This window comes from Pleurodeles waltl, chromosome 7 (genome assembly GCF_031143425.1).
Source record: "Pleurodeles waltl isolate 20211129_DDA chromosome 7, aPleWal1.hap1.20221129, whole genome shotgun sequence".
Lineage (NCBI taxonomy): Eukaryota > Metazoa > Chordata > Amphibia > Caudata > Salamandridae > Pleurodeles > Pleurodeles waltl.
In genome coordinates, this window is record NC_090446.1 from 63,877,420 (window position 1) to 63,892,618 (window position 15,199).

The following is a 15,199-nucleotide window of genomic DNA, read 5'->3' on the forward strand; positions in this document are numbered from 1 at the left end:
AGAAAAGGCCTTCGACGTTGTGGTTTGGAAATGCTATTTGACATCTTAGCCACATTAGGGGTGCCTTTCCAGATCACAGGGTTGGTGCACAGGATGTATTGGAATGCTGAAGCCAATGTTATAATATTATAATAAGCACCATGGAGGTGGGTAAATTACAGGTGTGTCAAGGGACTCAGCAGGTCCGCTCTCTCTAGGCAATTTTGTTTGTTTTTTGCATTGAGCCATTAGCAATTGCAATAAGGCAGAATACTGAGATTCGGCCTCCAGATATGCAGATGGGGAAGATTAAATTATATGCCGACAATATTATGTTGATCTCAACAGCAGAAAAAGCTCACAGAAAAAAGCCTTTGAGACATTCTCACAATTTGAGCAAGTGGGGGGGGGGGCTACAAAATCAATTTAAAAACTTGGAAATTATTTCCTGCAGATGTAGCTCGGATAGATTACTCCCTGAAATCGTGCCTTGTGTAAAAATGCTCAGCCCAAAAGATATTTAGGGATTAGATGTTCTTCAAAGATTGAGGATTTAAATGATCTTAATTTTGCCTCTTTGCTTTTCAAAGTACAAGGTATGTTTGCACGGTTGAGATAGCTTTCTTTAACTAATTTAGGGAGGGTTGCTTTGATCAAAATGTTGATTCTGCCATTATTTAACTTTTGTTCTCAGCTATCCCATGTGTTTTAACCACATCTTTTTTTAGGGAGGTGGAGACTATATTCATATCTTTTATCCAGTAAAATAAAACTGCAGAGAGGCAATAAGCAATTCATATGAGGAATTGGAGAAAGTCAGCTTGGCACTTCCCAATGTCAAACAGTATTATTTTGCATATTTTTCACAGTATATGTCCTGATTTAATGCAAATCTGTGATATGGTATCTTTTTTCAGCAGGATTTCTGGGAGTTGATTTTTGAGGAGCATGGAAAATCACCAAAGAAAGTTTGCTATAAGAGTCTAAGGTGGTTTTTCAGGAAGCTGGCAGATATCTACCAGAGATACACTATTCCTTATACCAACACTTACACTCTTCTGTCAGAATTGGCAGAGGAGTCTGAGATTTGGCTAAATCCGGGTATAGTAAGAAAATGGGAGAGTGTAAGATTTAGGAAGGTTGCAGACTTTGGCCCTCATTTTGAGATTGGCTGGTGGTGAAGACTGTCACATTATGAGTGTGGCGGGTTGGCCTCTGCAACCCGCCACATCCTCGATTGTACCACCAGGGCAGTTGGCCAGGCGTGCTGGATTTCAGCATCTCTGACCCGGCTGTCCACTGAAGACTGCCGCCGGCATCACGAGTCAGCTTTCCACTAGGGTTTCTGCAATGGTAGCACCAAGAAAACCTTGGCGGATAGGCTACCGGCAGACCAAACCCCAAACCCCAGCCCCTGCAATCCCAATACCACCAAACTTCCCACATTCATACCAGCACGCCCACCCACCCCTTCCAGAACAGCACCCTCCACTCCCTCTCTCCGCATATACACACACACACCCTGCATACACTCATTCACCAACACCTACATGCACGCATTCACTCACATGCATCCATACACGCATTCACTCACACACATCCATACACGCATTCACCCATACTCATCCATACATACATTCACACACACATCCATGCATGCATTCACTCACATGATCCATACACACATTCACTCACACGCATCTGTACACGCATTGACTCACACGCATTCATACAAGCATTCACACACATGCATCCATACATGCATTTACACACACGCATCCATACACACTTTCACTCACACGCATCCATAGCCGCATTTAAACAAACATTTCAACATGCACTCACCTCAACAATCATACATGCATTCAAACACCCATACACACATGCATACACACTTACATTCACACATGCAGAGAAACCCACTCAGACATGCACACACAACACCCCCGCCCTCCCATCCCCCTCCCCTGTTGGATGATCGACTTACCTTGTCCGGCGAGGAGGTTGTCCGTCAGGGAACGGGAACAAGAGCGTCTACCGTCAGCAGCGCCCAACCAGCAGGACACAGCCAGGCCGTATTACAGGTCATAATACGGCTGGTGGATTCCTTTTGGTGGGGCATGGCCGATGGTGGAACCACTCCTGCTCCTCCAACCACCAGCATGACTACTGGATGATTTCCTGTCAAATTGTGGCAGGAATCCTTCGGTACTCGTAAAATGGGTGGTCGGAAGCACTGGCGGTCTTCTGGCACCCGTGGCTTAGGCGGTCTTCTGCCAAAAGACTGCCAAAGTCATAATGAGGGCCTTTATGTCCGGCGATAGGTGGAAGAGTTTGTCAGAAATTGGGGAAGTAGTGCAAGGTAATTTTCTGCTCTTGTAGAGCAATTTTCAATATATTTAGCCACTTTAGTTGTGTACAGATTCAGGATAGTGAAAAAGTGGTAATAGAACCGATGGAATCCCTAGACTATAAGAGAGCTGGAGAATGGAAAAGGCTACTTGCAGATCTGAACAGTCTGGACTTTTGTTTGAAAGTTATAAAAACTTGGGAAAAGTTTGAAGGTTTAGAATTGCCCAAAAAGATGTGGGAGGAAATTAATAGGTTGATTTTAATGTTCTGAGAGAAGCCAATTGGCGCAGAATGCTATAATTCAGTAAATGGCTGTAGGAGGCTGGCCTGGTTTGTAGTGGATACCTTGGGTACGTACACCTCATACCAGGCCCAGTTATCACTTATTAGTGAAATGTAGTAGTGTTCTAGCAGCTTAGGCTGATAGAGGTAGCTACAGCAGAGCACCTTAGGCTAAGCTAGTGGACAAGCAAAACCATTTATAGTTACACAGTACTTATACACAAGTAAAGACAATACTCAGTATTACCAAAAATAAAGGTATTTATTTGGGTGACACAGTCCCAAAAATATCTTAGAGGCAATACTCCTTCTGGAGGTAAGTATTATACCCAATATATACACTAGACACTAAAATTAGACAAGTAAATAGTCATAGAACAATGCAAACAGTAGGAAATGCTATAGAATGCAATGGGAGAAAATGGGTCTAGGGGCAACACAAACCATATACTAAAAAAGTGGAATGTGAATCACAAATTGCCCCCCTAGACAAGTGTAGTGTGTGCAGAATCGCTGGGAGAGTAAGAATACAATAAAGGTAAGTAAATTACCCCACCCCGGAGCCCAGAAAATCAGTAGTAAAGTACTGCAAGTTTCCTTAGGACACACTACACCTGGTTTTGGGGATTTTGCAGCAGCCAACCAAGTCTACAAAGAACAACTGCTGGATTATTGGACCTGAAGACCTGCAAAGAAAGGGAACCAAGTCCAGAAGTCGAAATAAGTTCCAGGAAGGACAGGAGCCCCTGTCAACCCGGAAGAGGGTGCAAAAGAAGAGTCCCCTGTTAGTCAAAGACTGCAGAAATGCACCCTAGGAAGATGCCAGCGGGTTCCTGCATGATGCAATAGATGTCCCACGGTGTGAAGATCGTTGCAGATGAGATTTCGTGTTGGAAGTTGCCAACAAGCCTTGGCTACGACAAAAGTGTTTTTTTTGTCAAAATAGAACTGGATGGACCCACGAGGGACCTGGAGGCCTCAACTCTGTGTGAGGAGGAAGAGGTGACACTCAGCACTTTAAAGAGCCCCCAGGATGCCAGCCAACACCCCCAGAAGCCACAGGATCCGGGTTCAAAGGAGGTGCAAAATGCTGATGCTGCAGAACAACAAAAGAAGGTCCCACGCTGCCGGAGAACAACTCAGCAAGTTGAGCATCACAGGGTGGAGTGCTGGGGACCTGGGCAGGGCTGTGTACAAAGGAATTTTGCAACAAGTGCACAAAGGCCTCAGGAGGTGAAGAAGACACATACACAGGGGTACTGTTGTTCCCGGGAAAGGAAAGGTCTTATCTCCTCCAAATTGTGTCAGCAGGACCTCAGGACAGTCTATGTCGATTATATCCACCCTCTGTGTCCTTAGGAGCATGCTCGTCATTGTGAGAGGAGTCCCAGGGTAGCGGTCATCACCTTGGAAGGTGCCTGCTTTGAGCAGGGGAGTGACTGCGTCACTCCACAGGAGATTTCTTTGGTTCTTCTCATGCAGGATGAAGACAGGGAGTCCCCAGAGCGTGTGCACCATGGAAACTGTTGCAGTTGCTGACTTGGAGCAGAGGTTGCTGAAGAAAAGTGTCTCTTGAAGACACTTTGTTGCAGTTACAGGGTTTCTTGGAGCAGGCTGCAGTTGATCCGAGGTCAGAAGAGTCTGAAGTTGTTGCAGAGGATTCCTGAAAGAAACTTGCAAGCAGAATCTTAAGATAACCCAGAGGAGAGACCCTAAATAGCCCTGAGAGGGGGATTGCCTACCTTATCAGGTATGGACCTATCAGGAGGGGTCTCTGACCTCACCTGCTGGCACTGGCTACTCAGAGCCCTCCAAAGTGCCCCCACACCTTGCAAAGCAAGATGGCTGAAGTCTGGGACACACAGGAGGAGCTCTGGGCACCACCCCGAGGATGGTAATGGACAGGGGAGTGGTCACTCCCCTTTCCTTTGTCCAGTTTCCCACCAGAGCAGGGGAGAAGGGGTCCCTGAACCGATGTAGACTGGTTTATGCAAGCAGGGCACCATCTGTGCCCTTCAAAGCATTTTCAGAGGCTGGGGGAGGCTACCCCTCCCTAGCCTGTAACACCTATTTCCAAAGGGAGAGGGTGTAACACCCTGCTCTCAGAGGAACTGCTTTGTTCTGTCTTCCTGTGACTCAGCTGCCCAGACCCCAGGAGGGCGGAACCCTGTCTGTGAGGTGACAGCAGCTGTAGCTGCAGTGCAAGCCTCAGGGAGCTGGTTTGACAGTACAGGGGGTCCATGGTGGAGCCCCCATAATGCATGGAATTGACTCCCCATTACCAGATTTGGAATGGGGGGACAATTCCATGATCTTAGACATGTTACAGGGCCATATTCAGATTTACCATTGTGAAGCTTCATATAGGTATTTACCTATATGTAGTGCTCACTGTAATGTCGTCCCCGCACTCACAAAGTCTGGGGAAATGGCCACGAACTATGTGGGGGCACCTTTGCTAGTGCAAGGGTTCCCTCACACTTAGTAACTTTGCACCTAACCTTCAGCAAGTGAAGGTTAGACATATAGGTGACTTATAAGTTACTTAAGTTCAGTGAAAATGGCTGTGAAATAGTGTGTGCACTATTTCACGCAGGCTGCAATGGCAGTCCTGTGTAAGCGTTTGTCTGAGCTCCCTATGGGTGGCAAAAGAAATGCTGCAGCCCATATGGATCTCCTGGAACCCTAATGCCATGGCTAACTTGGTACCATATACTAGGGACTTATAAGGGGGGTCCAGTATGCCAATTGAAATTGGTAAATGAAGTCACTGGCCTACAGTGACAAATTTAAAAGCAGAGAGAGCATAAGCACTGAGGTTCTGGTTATCAGAGCCTCAGTGACACAGTTAGGCACTACACAGGCATACACATTAGGCCAAACTATAGGCACTGGGGTCCTGGATAGCAGGATCCCAGTGAGACAGGCAAAACACACTGACATATAGGTTTTTATCTATGAACACTGGGGTCCTGGCTAGCAGGATCCCAGTGACACAGTAAAAACACACTGGCACACACTCACAAACAGGCCAAAAATGGGGTAACCATGCTAGAAAGAGGCTACTTTCCTACAATGGCTTCATTATGGAATCCTGCAATATTTAGCTCAGGTTAATCCTAACTGGTCTGGGCACTGTTTTCGATGAAATGTGTGCCCCTATTCAACAATTTTGGGAAAAAAATATTTAAGCACCTAGATAAGGCCTGGAGGATCAAAGCAGCTCCTAGTATCTGGTGGATAGTATTGGGATACGATCAAACCAGTAGATTAGCTCTCAGATTAAAAAAGCTATTATATGTTGCAAGGGAAGTGGCCAGATCTTTATTACCTCAAAGATGGTGAACTTAGTCGATCCCCACTGTAGAGAAATAGGTGATAAAACTGAAGAAAGTAACAAATATGGAGAGGCTTTACGTGTTGAGATGTGGGGGGACCAAGAGGTTTGATAAAATCCGGGGGACTTTTATGGAAGATGCCTTAGGACATTAAAGAAGCTGGTAGGGCTGTCTAGAAAATGTTTTATCTAGATATTTCTGCTGATATTATGAAATTTTATATTTTATTGCTGCTTTGTTGAGGTACTCTGTCATGAAATATGACCTGTTAATGTAATGTATTTTCATATTATTGTCAGAGTATGAATGCTATGTTGCAATGTTTTATTGCAATTTTGGATCTCAATTAAATAAAATTAAAAAAAAGATTTAAACTTAGATAGACTAATAAATATACATGTAAGCAAATCTTAACATGTAAATTTACCTTTGTAATCAGGCCTTAAATCTATTTGAAAAACCATAAGCACCAATTGCAGATACCAATCCCCTCAAAGCCATAATTATCAGAATTTCCCTATAATGACACAACTACCTTATTGTTGCATGGTTCCCCAGACTCAACTAAGAGGGGCAATTATGAGAAAGAAGTGCTGAAGCCTACATTCAGCCATCTAAAAAGGCAATCTTGTACGCACTACTGGTCATTACGAAACATCCCTAAACACCCTAAGCCATCAGCATCTCAGAAGTTTTGTATAGTCCACAGTAGTGGGTCTCCCAAGAGCACCAGAGAGCATTAGTTTTTTTGAGGTTCACTGACACCATTGACACCCTCAGTCCTATTGCCATTGCACAAAAGTCTGGCACGCAACCCAAAATTAAGAGAAACAGGATGTCATCTAAGTAATGGACACTTTATATGACCCCACCTGAAATGAGCATTGCCATAATGTGTTGGAGTTCTGAAACACTGTTGACAAAACTAAGCAGCCTGTAGGCAGGATTTGCCTGTAAATGTATACATATGAAGTGAAACTCTTCGGGGTCACCTCTGAGACAATCTATCTCTGAGGATCACCCACACAGGGAAAGGATTCTGGCCTTTGTCTTTTGCCACCTTTGTATTTAAGAAAAACATTTAAACAAGTGATATTTCTTATTGTCACAGGTTCCTCAGATGGAAACTTCCCAGATAGCCTATGTCACTCTCCACGGCAAGGGAGACACCATGGAGTTCCACGGGAGGAGGTCCGTCCTGCTCCAGCCCTCGGAGAACCTGGTCTTTGTGCAGACAGATAAGCCCATCTACAAGCCAGGGCAGACAGGTGGGAATAGAGACCAACACATCTGTGACAGAGAGTCCTACACTTGAACTGCTAAAGTCGAAAAACTGTCATCATGCAGGAGTAGTATCAGTCAGTGGAAATCTAGTGACGTATTGAAGGTCAAAGTATGTCGTAACATTCTGCCGACTCAGGTGAACCCAGAGAGTCTAACATGTAGATGTGGATTTGGGAGAGAGAGGGTTTTCCATGAGTCCTAATGAAGATGAGAGCGACGTGCATTCCTGATGCAATATCTAGATAGTAAGCAGCCTTTCCACCCCCATGACACACAAAGGAAGCAAATGGCATTGTTGGTCTGCTTAGACCAGGATAGGTGAATTAGTCTTCCCATCATCTCATAAGGGTTTCAGAGATATTAAGGCTGCAGCTCACACAGAGGAAAAATCCCCAAAGTCAACAATGTGACAGAAAGGACTCATAGCTCCCTTTTATAATGCTAAATATAAATAAGATCTCCCACTCCTCCCAAAGAGGAAGATTTTGTAATTTGCATGGGAATGTTGACATTCGAAATGTGTGGAATCCTTGTTTTCTTACAGAATGCTAATAACTGCAATGGCAAGTGGTTTTCCCTAGCTATGTTGTACAATATGCACCATTTGTCGGGAAGAGAGTATGGACTTAAACACTAGGGGTAGGTATGCCTGAATTCCCCCAGAAGTCCACCAACGTGTCTCCGGTGAAGGATACTAATCTCTCTTGCTACCCCTATCCTGGTCTTTAAAGTGTAACAGCAGGCCCTCCAGAAGGGTACACATTTCTTTCAGTAACCTACTATGAATGCTGGGAGATTCCGGATGCAGATAATAACAGTGCGCTACATGCTCACTCCACCCTAAATCTGTTTGCACCTGTGTGTTTTGTTAAGCAACGAGCCACCCAACTGCCATAACACAAGGATCAAAAGTAATGTGCCTCCTGGAATTAACAAATGGTGTTCCCCTTATTTGCTTAGGGCCAGGGGTGTATTCTAAATATGGATATCTTTGGTGTAACAACATACACTAATGCTCTCCTTTCTCCATTTCAGTCCAGTTCCGTATTGTTTCACTGCACGAGGACTTCCGTCCAGAGGAAGAGACAGTAAGTCTACAATCTAATGAACGAAAATAAATAATTACTCTTACACTAGTTGTAAGATCCGTTCCATTTGCAAACACACTGCCCGTATCTCAGAGTATCCAAGTTCAATAGTATCTGCAAACTATGAAAGCATGGCATGGCCTAGATTTGTCCTTTAACCTCCACAGCAACGATCTAAGGCAATAACAAGCAGAAGCTATGGTAGAGATGAAGAAAGTCTTGACCTTGCAGTGGACAGACACCAAAGGACATTTTTTATGAATAATGTGATCCTGCAGCCTTGGAAGCCTTAAAAAAATGTCATTGTATCAAGCAGACCTAAGACAGCACTGAGGAGAGTCTACCCAGGTTCAGATCTTCAAGTCTTGATCCATGAATCCATTATTAACAGGATTTAATGACCATTCAGTTTGATATACAGGGCGCCATCACAGCTGCAGTTACCCCTTTGTAGTATGAGATCATCAATTGCTCAGTCCTAGGTTTGTAAAATGTCTGGAGATGGAGTACTGCAGTAGAATCTCTACCTTGTACTGAATGTAGACAGTTGAAGAATAGGAACTTAGGTGAAGAAATCTATGGTTGCATCCAAGCCACAGTATATTATCTGCACAAGAACATATTCCAGGCAGCGACAGATAAAGAGTAAAGGGAACAAGACAGACCATTAGTTTATTACAAATTGAGGAAAGGAACTGAATATCCTCTGCTCACTGTAATTTACACTGGCTACATGTGAGGCAGCATATTTCTTTCAAGTTTCCAGGTTTCAAGGTTCCAAACATACGTAAGTGCCTTTATCATCAGCCCCCCAGATATCTGACAAAAAATCCAAACTAGTGTCCTTTTTTTGGTCCATAGCTTTTATCAAGTAAACTTCCCATTTCCTAAATTTATACTGGTCTTCCGCAGTTGCTGTTTTTTTTCTCTGTCACTATGGGAAATCTAGGAGAACTACAGGAAAAGTGAAGCACTGAGTGATAATGTATCTGTCACAGACTGGAATGTTCTCAGAATTGTAAAGATGCTTGTTCATTTATTGGATTCTACATCAGTGATAAAGGAGAGAAGAAGGGACACCATCATTATAGGGCCTGAGGCCAGTGATGGGAGAAATGTGCCAAATAGATTGTGTGAGGTCAGCAAGACTTCTTAAAGTAAGTGGACCATAGATGGAGAAAAGTGCAAGGACGGTAACCTGAGTGATTAGATGGGACCATGCTGCAAAATTTGTAATGAATTATGTAAAAATTAGGGAAACCCCATTCTACAGAGAGCGGTCCATTTTGTGGAGAATAGGAATGAATGCTTAACTATAGTGAGGTGGAAATGAGTGTAACATCATGGAAGGGTACAGTGCCTAACTCCAACAAAGTATATAAGGCATGTGTTGTATAGATGAGTGAAAATCCATTCATATTTTCTCTTGCCGCCCAATGTGTGGATAATAACACATTTTTCTTTTCCCTTTCTTTTTTGATTTCCAGTTCCCTGTGGTATATATTGAGGTAAGATTTTAATGTTTAATTTCTTTAATCTCATTGTGTCATATTACACTCTTTGCAGTGATTTCTCTGAAGACTGGGATGCCTTGGCCCTAGGTGGTTGCCACACACCAATAAATACTCAGGAGCATTATATACAAAGCGTGATCTGATGTTTATTCCACAGGAGCAGAAGATCGAGGCCAGGATCACTGTAACCATCAGTGAAACTCATTGTGATCTAGTACAAATTCCAGCGGGGCAAAAGCTCCAGGTCATGCCTCATCATGTGTTCCACATTTATGGTCTGTTACACACTAATCCAGCAATGCCCTCCTTTTAGGATCCACAGAGAAACCGTGTGGGCCAGTGGCGGGACATAGTAACAGCAGGAGGACTCACCCAACTTTCCTTCCCCTTGGCTTCAGAACCGCTACATGGAACATACAAAGTGGGTGTGCAGAGGAAACAAGGACCTACTGTTAGTCATTTCTTCACTGTGGAAGAATATGGTAAGAAAACTTTCTTTATAAGGGTTTGTGGAAGAACTGTAAGCAGACAGTGAAGTTTATTAAGGGCTACAGGAGCAGGATAAGAGGTGGTGAGCAAGGACCATAATAAAACACTTTGGAATGCAGAGGTGGGAGCAGTAAAATAGGAGAATTCCTAGGCCATGATTATGGCCAAGTGGCACAGTGCAGCAAGTTACTTTGCTGCTCTGCTTCATCACAGGTAAAGGACAGGAATGTTCCATATTTTATCCCAATACGACACAACACTGTCCTTTCCCCAGTGCTGACACACAGTGGGCTGCCTAGCACCAATGCAGGTGCATCTGTTCCATGTAGGATTGTATTCCAGCAGGATGGGACACCTTCCTGCAAAAAAGCAATCCCCTGAGACTTTTTCCTCTTTCTATTTGTGCTGCAGAAAAAAACAAGTAGAAATAAAGATATTCCTCCTCATTACACCTCACTCGGGGAGGCGTAGGTTTTTGGCACATTCCCAGGTCTACCACTTCTGGTAAATCTGGGAAAAACATCAAAATCCATGGATGTTGTGTGAGAACACCCACACAACACCTAAGGAAATGCATCCCTGGTGCAGAGTAATGCAGAGCAGTGATTTGCGCTACATTGCATTACTCAAGATTTATGAAGCCACTCAGAGCCACACAATGTGGCCTTGCATAGCTTCGTAAATCTCTTTTGTCAGTTGCATCACTCTTGCACGACATTGCATGGTGCAAGAGTGACACAAATGGGCTTGTGAATATGCCTCCTAATTACAAAAGGTGGTGTAAGAACTATAAGAGAACACTAAGGAACAAAGAGGTGGGGGCAGTATAGTAAAAGAACTCTGAGGCACAGAGACATAAGCAAGAATCATATAAGAACACAGAGGAATATATAGACAGGAGCAGTGGCATAAGAGAACTCTGTGTTACAGAGAGATGAGCAAGAAGCATACGAGTACACTAAAGTATATGTAAATGGTAAAAGTATAATATGAAAGCTCTGAGTTACAAAGATGTGAGCAAGAACCATAACAGATCACTGAAGTATATAGGTTGTCGCAATGTGATGAGAGAACTGAGAGACAACTAAGAACTACAAGATAATACAGAGAAAAGCAGAGTTGGGAGCATCATGATAAGAAAACCAAGAATTACAGAGATATGAGTAAGAACAATAAGATAACACTAGGAATATACAGGTGGGCGGAGCATAGTACAAGTCGGCAAGCATGATAAAAAAATGCTAATGAATATAGATAAAGGAAGAGTATGTAAAAATTATTCCGAGAGATCGAGCAATAAGAAAAAACTTTCAGAAAATGGTTAGGTAGGTAAGAGATGCATACAGCAAGAGAAATCTTGGATGTTGAGTAACATGACATTGTGAACCTTTGTAGGCAGGAGGAATATAGTTGGAGAGCTCTAAGTGATAGAGCTAAGGGTGAGAACCATAAGAGAACACTTAGATATAGAAAGGCAATTGGAGAACAGTAAAAGTACTTGGCGCCCCAGACGTAGAACATGAAAGAACATTGCAACAAATCTGAGTGAAAGAGAGAACCGTGAGAATCAGAAGAGAATGTTGGGAGAAACAGAAGTGGAGGTATAGTAAGAAACCTCAGGGTTCTAGTGAGAGTGATGGGTGAGCTCCATAAGGAAAAGTAGTACTATAAAAAAGCCAGTGGAATGCAGTAATAGCACCCACAGCTATATAGAGGGATTGCCTAGAGAAATCACTGATTAATATAGAGACAAGGGTGGGTATTAAATAGCCCTGAATTACAAAGAGATGCACAACAGCTGTTTGAGAACACCAATGTATATAGAGTAGGGTGGCTTACCGTAGCAGAAATCTAAGTTGCGGAGAGAGGGTGAGACCTGAGAGAGTTAAGTGAGGAACATTGACTAGGAGAAATATGGTAGGAGGACTGTGAGTTAAAGAGACGTGAGCGAGAAAGGCAGGAGAATACTGAGGTTCACAGTGATGGGAGCAGCATGGTAATAGATGAGTATTACAGTAGTTGGAAGTTTATGATAAGAGCATTCTGGCTTGAAGAGATATGGATCAGCACTTTAAGAGAACACTGAGGTGTATATAGGCATTAGAAGTATGGAAAGAGAACTCTAGGTTACTGAGAAATGTGTGAAAACATAGGAGACTACTGAGGCATATGCAGATGGAAGACATCCAGTGAGAGATGTCTTTTTTTAGAGATATTGGGAAGAACAGTAATAGAACTCAGAGCTATACAGATGTGAAATGTGTATCGCAAGAGGACCCTGATTATGGAGATATAGGTGAGAACCAATCAAGAACAATGATGTCTAATTAGACATCTCTTTGGAATTTAGAGATAAGCAAGAACCATAGGGGAAAACTGAGTTGTATACAGTTGAGAGCAGAATGGTAAGAGAATGTCTGGTAGTTGAGAGATGGGCGAAAACCTTAAATAACTTTAAGAAATATAGAGGCAGGAGAAGCATGTTGTAAGAGCACTGGAGTAAAAATAGAATGCAAGAGTACAGTAAGGAAACTGAGTGTTATATATATTTTCTATAAAATTCTAGGGTTATGGAGCTCACTAAGAAAATAAATTATGCCTCTAGTATGGAAGAGCAGCACAATGGTAGAAAGAGATGAGAAGAATACAGTAAGGGACCATTAAAGCACATTGAATGCACTGGAATAAGGAAAGAGACCTTTAGGGCAGAAACTGGTAGCAAAGGAATGACAAGAGAATGGCAGCCAAAAAAGTACAGTTAGCAAAAGAGGAGAATAAACTTTATATATCTGAGGAGAACCATAACATATCATTAACACCTAGACAGATGAGAACGGGCTGGTGAGTTCTCTCTTAGGCCGAACTAAATTGGAAGAGAACCATAAGGGAACTGTGAGGTGGTTTTATTCATAAAGGGGAAGAATTGAGAGAGGGAATTCTAAGGTATATTGAAAAGAGGAATGTCATTAGAGTATACTAAAGTAAATGGGAAGAGAAGGAGCATGGACACTAGGATGCATAGGAAAAGAGGAGTGTTAATAGAGAACACTAAGGCGTATCAGAATAGTATTACTGAAGAAAGAGAATACTATAGTATCAGGTTAGGAGGAATGCTGAATGAGTATTTTAGAGCATTTAAGAATAGGAGCAGTGCTGAACATGCACACTAATGTGTATTGGAATTAGAGGCATGAAAGGGTATATAGAAAGCTGGAGTGTTGTGAAAAACTACTATGGTTGGAGTGTTGTCCCAGATGTGTAACCCTGGGTTCTGATTTTTACCACATGCTATGGTCCTGCACATGTCTTACTCACTATTGGCGGTGGGTGGCTGATTCTCTCACCTTTGCTGTTGGGATCTCTGACCTTTATTCCCTAGAGTCCTGTCTGCTGGGATTATTTAAAAGAACTAAGGTAGATTGTGCATGATTCAGCAAGTAGATCTGTCTCTTCTGCTGGCCCAACATAATAGCATGCAGGAGTGCAGCCACCCTCCTCTGGGGAAATTGCAGAATGCATTGATGTATTGGGTGGCAGCTGAACATCAGTCATAGTGTGCTAAATAAGTGAGACGACAGCACAAATATCCCATAGCGCATCGATGAGGGGAACTCGTTGAGCAATTGCAAGCCCACATCAAAAGTGACAAACTTCCCTGAATGCTTGCAATGCAGCCAGAAGTAGAAACACTAGAAGCTACCTCAATTCACAGGGTCAGAAGGGGTGATTAGGACTCTGTCTTGCATACTGGAGCCATGGATTGGGCAGGGTGGCTGCCTGCCAGGGACGTGGAAAAAGAGGGGACAGCTCTTCCAACCCATCTGCTCAGTATCCTTCAAGATTCTTCTCTGGTCCTCCTCCTCCTTCTTATGTGAATGTGAGCAGCTCTCCCGCCACCGACTGACTACTCTTTCCTTATATATGAGAGGACAGATGTAGTGATTCATAACTGTTATCTTATAACCATGTCAGGGCATATGTTTTCTTGTAATGTTTAATGCATTTTTCAACAATGACAGCATCCAGGATTTATGAAGAAACAAATATGATAGCAATTGAATATAAACCTATGAAACGGCATTGTACTACTGGGAACTTTGTAATTCTGTACCTTAATATCTGCTGATGTGCACTGATAAGTGTTATTACTTTGACTCACATTCTGCACATGCTAATTTCAGTGATTAATTGTGATTTAAAAAGTATGCATCTATTTCAGGAACTTGGAAAGAGAACGTTAAGCTACACAGGCATATCAGACATGGTATCAGAATAGTAAGTTATATAGTAAGGGAGGAGAGTAGTAAGAAAAACTAAGGTACAAAGAAATAGAAGGCGTGCAGAAAAAGAACACAATGGTGTGTTGGAATATGAGGAGCGCAGAAAGGACATACCAATGTCCAAGTACATGGGAGTGGGAGCAGTGAAGAAAGAGAAGACTATGAGATATAGGAATTGGAGGAGTGTACAAAGAGAACATGAAGGTACCTAGAAATGTAAGGAGCTTGGAAAGAGAAAAGTAATGTTATACTAAGGTATACAGTATAGAGGGAGTGCAGAATGAAAACACTAAGGTACAAAGGAATAGAAGGAGTGTAGCAATAGAACACCAGGTTATATCTGGATGGGAGAAGTACAGAAAACAACAGGAAGCTGCATAGGTATGGGAAGAGTGCAGAAGAAGAATACCAAGGTACAAAGGAATAAGAGAAGCACCGAGAGAGAACAGTATGATACATGGAAATAGGAGGAGTGCACGAAAAGACCACTAAAGTACACAGGTATTGGGGAGTGCATAAAGAGATCAATACGTTTTGTTCCGATTTTAGGATTGCAGAAAGAGACAAAGGAATGGAAGGAGTGCCAAAAGAGA

General features: G+C 42.8%; 1 protein-coding gene across 1 annotated transcript in view; it reads left to right on the forward strand.

Moving 5' to 3' along the window:
• The window catches only part of LOC138303635 (alpha-2-macroglobulin-like), a 168,610-nt gene that overhangs the window by 39,657 nt on the left and 113,754 nt on the right, over positions 1–15,199 (forward strand). Inside the window, exons 3-6 of the mRNA XM_069242932.1 lie at positions 7,063–7,219; positions 8,271–8,323; positions 9,811–9,831; positions 10,151–10,319. Coding sequence (XP_069099033.1) covers positions 7,063–7,219; positions 8,271–8,323; positions 9,811–9,831; positions 10,151–10,319 — 400 coding nt within the window. The remainder of the gene's footprint in view (positions 1–7,062; positions 7,220–8,270; positions 8,324–9,810; positions 9,832–10,150; positions 10,320–15,199) is intronic.